The sequence below is a fragment of the Mandrillus leucophaeus genome, unplaced genomic scaffold (genome assembly GCF_000951045.1).
Source record: "Mandrillus leucophaeus isolate KB7577 unplaced genomic scaffold, Mleu.le_1.0 Scaffold180, whole genome shotgun sequence".
Taxonomy (NCBI): Eukaryota; Metazoa; Chordata; class Mammalia; order Primates; family Cercopithecidae; genus Mandrillus; species Mandrillus leucophaeus.
Genome location: NW_012101810.1, coordinates 1,233,807 through 1,238,707, shown reverse-complemented (window position 1 = coordinate 1,238,707; position 4,901 = coordinate 1,233,807). Strand labels below are relative to the sequence as shown.

Below are 4,901 nucleotides of genomic sequence, written 5' to 3'. Positions count from 1 at the left end.
TTTTTTTTTTTTTTTTTTTTTAATGAGACAGTCTTGCTCTCTGTCACCCAGGCTGGAGTGCAGTGGTGTGATCACAGCTCACTGCAGCCTTGACGTCCCCAGGCTCAGGTGATCCACCCACCTCAGCCTCCTGAGTAACTGGGACCACATGCACACGCCATCATGCCCGGCTACTTATTTTTTTGAGATACTTCATCTTACTACATTGCCCAATCCTGTCTCAAACGTCTGGACTCAAGCAATCCGCCCACCTCAGCCTCCCAAGGTGCTGGGATTCCAGGCGTAAGCCACTGGGCCCGGCTGGAAACATTTCAATTTGAACATGAAATTATCAGAACATTGTTTAAGACTTTAAAAATTAAAAACATTTTTTCATTAGAACACCTCATCTGCAAATTCAGTTCACATACCCAGGTTCCTAACGTACCTAAGTTTTCCACTGACTGAACCAAGTTAGTGATTTTTAAACTTAACCACACTGAACACTGTGCCGTCTGCACTTTCACTGCTCCACAGCACACATGGCCGGCAGTGCTGGAGACGCAGGGAAACGGCTTGTCCAGGCGCAGTCCCAGACCAGACGTGTAACCCAGGCAGCTCCAGGTGTAAACCCGAGTCCACCTCAGACCACAGAATCAGGGCCTCGGGGTGGGGTCCAGCACCCTCCCGAAAGGAGCCCTGTGTTTTGACACAGGCTAGGGCTTGGGAACCGCTGTCCTAGGACAGACCCCATGAAATAAGCACAGAAACAGTCACATGTCACCTAGTGTCAGGGATGTGCGTGGTCAGGTGATTGCATTGTTGTGCAAACATCCTAGAGTGACTGACACAGTTCAATGGTCCGATGGTCTCACCTCCTCCACACCTAGGCTGTAGGGCGTAGTCTGTGGCTCCCAGGCGACAAACGTGTGCAGAGTGCGAGTGCGCTGAATGCTGTGGGCCACTGTGGCATGGCGCTGCGTGTTTGTGCTTCTAAACCTAGGCCTGGTGTGGTCCAGCCTGCTGGGAGGATTACATCCCAGCATTCTGTCGGACTGAAGGATGACCAGCTCGTTTTTGTTTTTTTTGAGATGGAGTCTTGCTCTGTCACCAGGCTAGAGTACAGTGGTGCGATCTCGACTCCCTGCAACCTCTGCATCCCGGGTCCAAGCAATCTTCCTGCCTCAGCCTGCCAAGTAGCTGGGATTACAGGTGCCCACCACCACGACTGGCTGCTTATATTTTTAGGGGGGACGGGGTTTCACCATGTTGGCCAGGCTGGTCTCAAACTCCTCCAAATACCACAATGTACCCCATCAGTATGTACAATTATGTCAATTGAAAGTAATAAAAGCAAACAAGTTTGTGACAGATTGAAATAAAAAGGTATAGTGAAAATACAGCATCATCGCGTGGTCCGTCATTGACAGAAACATTGTTTGCCTGACTGCAGGTCTGATCACCTTTTCATACAACGGAAACAATACAAACCCTTCCCGTTACATTTTTAGACGGTGAAACCAGAAAAAAAAAAAAATGCAGTGGCTTGTGTTTTTGTGAACTCTCAGCGGGATGCCTGGTGGGCACATCTGGATGGCCAGGGCAGTTCAGATCAGGATGAACTCGGGGGCATTTTATTTCACCTTATTCCAGCACTCCCTAAGTTCCCAGGAAATCACTGCACTCTTGATGTGCATAGTAGCTGTCAGTATAAACCTAAGACCAGTATTTATGTTACCCGTGTTCATCGCTTCACAAAATCAGACAGTGGTGGAGAGTGTCAGGCCACGAAGGGTGCATCTGTCATCTAAGCCACGAAGGACTGTGGACCTCACACCCCACCTACCCTCCCCTCCCCTGCATTGTTTTGGCTTTCTGCTCTTCAATCCCATAAAACCCAGTCTCCTGTAATCTCCAGTACTTGAGGAAGCCCTATCCTGCCATTGTCGTTTTAAGTCACTTCTGGAAGTTTCCACTGCTTCGTCACTGGACAGAGCCATCTTCAACAGGTGGCATTTTGCAACTTTGCTGGTGCTGAAATCACATCCAGGTGCAAAGCAGCTGTCTCTCAGGCTGGCTGGCTGCTGACAACGGTGCTTTTTTTTTGAGATTGAGTCTCACTGTCTCCTAGGCTGGAGGTGGCGTGGCACAATCTCGGCTCACTGCAACCTCCGCCTCCCAAGTTCAAGTGATTCTCCTGCCACAGCCTCCTGAGTAGCTGGCATTACAAGCGTGTGCCACCACCACACCTGGCTAATTTTTGTTTTAGTAGAGATGGGGTTTCACCATGTTGACCAGGCTGGTCTCCAACTCCTGACCTCAGGTGATCCGCCTGCCTCCGCCTCCCAAAGTGCTGGGATTACAGGCGTGAGCCACTGCACCTGGCTGAACTGTGCCTGTTTTAAGTTGGCTGTGGCAGGGACAATTGGTCCAGGAAGATACACCTTCTCTCACACAGCGAGTCCCAGCCCCTTGGAAGTCAGGAGCAGGCACAGCCGTGCCTCAGGGAATGCGAGTAGTGCCTGTGGCCACCGCTAGACAAGAACCCTCAGCCAGGCAGGTGGATGTCCTTCCCCACCTTCTCGGCCAGAGAGCCACATCATTACAGAGGCAACATGGTGAAGAGTGCACAAGTGAGCCGTCTGGTGTTTGCTGGTTTTGAACTCCTGACCTTAGGTGATCCACCCACCTCGCCCTCCCAAAGTGCTGGGGTTACAGGTGTGAGGCACCACGCCCAGCCTAATGTGTGTATTTCAATGGGAAAGTTTCAAGGTTTCAGGTTATTTGCCATTAGAAGTACCGGGTACCCGAGTGCGGAAGTTTTCTAGAGTGGAGATAACCCCCACGGCAGCGCGGATGGGAAGGACCTAATCACTCTACTTTCCACCACAAAGAACAAAGAACAGCTCTCTTCAGGTTTGTCTTGAATGACACAGAAGGGTTGGTCTGAAGATCTTGGAGGGCAGAAAGCTGTTTCAGAAACCAGCTCTTCGATGCTGCTGCGAGCTTGTGGAGTGAGCTGCTTTTGTAACCTGGGGCCCCGGTCCTGTGTCCTTCATCCACCCTGATGAAGTCACACCACTGGAGCATCGCGTCACACTGTAGTTACACACGCAGCCTTTCCATGGTCACCACTGAAGAGCTGCAGCACCCCACGCAGACCTAACTGCATTCACATGAGCCGGGTGAACCAGTACCTGAGTCGCTGGGCCAGCCCTCCAGGAGCCAGGGCGAGGAAATCTCCCGACGGCTTAGATTCAGAGGCTGTCATGGGTGAACACCTACAGAGAGGGTGGATGGTCAGCTCAGCCTCCACGTGCTGACCGCAAGAACCCACACAGCTTCCTGCAGGTAAGCGACTACCACCGACCCGGCCCAGGGACGGACACAAGACACCACCAGGTGCAACAGCTTAGCAGATGCAGATGCCTCCCAATTTGACAAATATTAGCATTATGAGTTGAATCATATCCCCAAGACACGCTAGAGCCCTAGACTCAGTACCTCAGAGTGTGACCTTCTGTGGAGACAGGGTCTTTCCAGAAGTCACAAGTCTTTAAGGGATCACGAGTGTGGGATCACATGACCAGCATCCTTACAAAAAGGGGAAGTCAGGACATACACAGAATGGCGTGTGAAGATGAAGGTGGAGACGGGGGTTGCGCATCGACGAGCCCCGAGATGCTGGGGAGATGAAGCCGATGCTCCCCGCAGGCCTCAGAAGGGGCCGGCACTGCCAACACCCTGCGCCTGGACTTCCAGCCCCCAGAACTGTGAAAGAACTGATTTCTGTGGTTTGAGCCACCCAGTTTGTAGTACTTGGTGACGGCAGTAGTGGGAAATGAGAACCACCAGAATCAACTTCAGCATTCAACTTTATTATAGTCCCATCTCCCTCAACAAACAAGGTCAGCAGTCAGTGTGGGACGGTGCTCGATGGGGCGCCGCCTCCCACTAGAGTGCAAGCTGCTTCCACGCAAGCTACTGCGTGTTCCAAGCCATCGCAGCTGAGTCTCTTCTCACCCGGCTTTGACGGTAGGGCGACTCCCGTGTCTGCAGCTATGGTCCAAAGGGTGTCTGTGCTGGATACAGAAGTTGCCGTGACACTGGGCACATGCCATCTGCAGCATCTCTTTCTTCTTGCAGCCCTCTTTTGAGCAACGGTATGTAAAAATCTGAAAGAGCAAAATGACTTCAATAAGTCGTTCTTTTTTTGGAGACAGGGTCTCGCTCTGTTGCCCAGGCTGGAGTACAGTGGCTCAATCTCGGCTCACTGCAACCTCTGCCTCCTGGGCTCAAGTGATTCTCCTGCTTCAGCCTCACTAGTACCTGGTACTGCAGGTGCACACTGCCACGTGCAGCTAATTTTGTCTATTTTAGTAGACGTGGGGTCTTCCCATGTTGCCCAGGCTGGTCTCAAACTCAGCCTCAAGTGATCCTCCCACCTTGGCCTCCCAAAGTGCTAAGAATACATGTGTGAGTCACTGTGCCGACCTCAATAAGAAATTCTTTTAACAGCCCCCAGTAAGAACATTCACATTTAAACTAGACATGGCTCCTGTCTGCAGAGTACAGATGCAAAATTTCATTTGACCATCTCAGCGCAGGTAAGAAGAACATGGGGCCGGGCACGGTGGCTCATGCCTGTCATCCCAGCACTTTGGGAAGCCAAGACGGCTGAAGTGCCTGAGCTCAGGAGTTGGAGACCAGCTTGGGCAACACGGTGAAACCCTATCTCTACTAAAATATAAAAAATTAGCCAGGCATGGCAGCGTGTGCCTGTAATTCCAACTACTCGGGAGGCTGAGGCAGGGGAATTGCTAGAATCCAGGACGCAGAGGTTGCAGTGAGCAACCTCGCGCCACTGCACTCCAGCCTGGGCAACAGAGCAAGACTTTGTCCCTTTAAAAAAAAAAAAAAAA

The 4,901-nt window shown here is 51.5% G+C and overlaps 1 protein-coding gene across 2 annotated transcripts in view; it reads right to left on the bottom strand.

Annotated features, from left to right (window-relative positions):
• Window positions 1-3,151: 3,151 nt before the first annotated feature.
• ZFAND2A (zinc finger, AN1-type domain 2A) overlaps window positions 3,152-4,901 on the bottom strand; it is a 7,838-nt gene continuing 6,088 nt past the window's right edge. The window contains exons 5-6 of one of the 2 annotated variants that reach the window (XM_011977553.1): window positions 4,003-4,154; window positions 3,152-3,260 (exon numbers count right to left, since the gene is read on the bottom strand). In XM_011977553.1, coding sequence (XP_011832943.1) covers window positions 3,152-3,260; window positions 4,003-4,154 — 261 coding nt within the window. Of the gene's footprint in view, window positions 3,261-3,836; window positions 4,155-4,901 lie in introns of those variants that run through there. The other variant, XM_011977554.1, reaches the window with a different exon arrangement.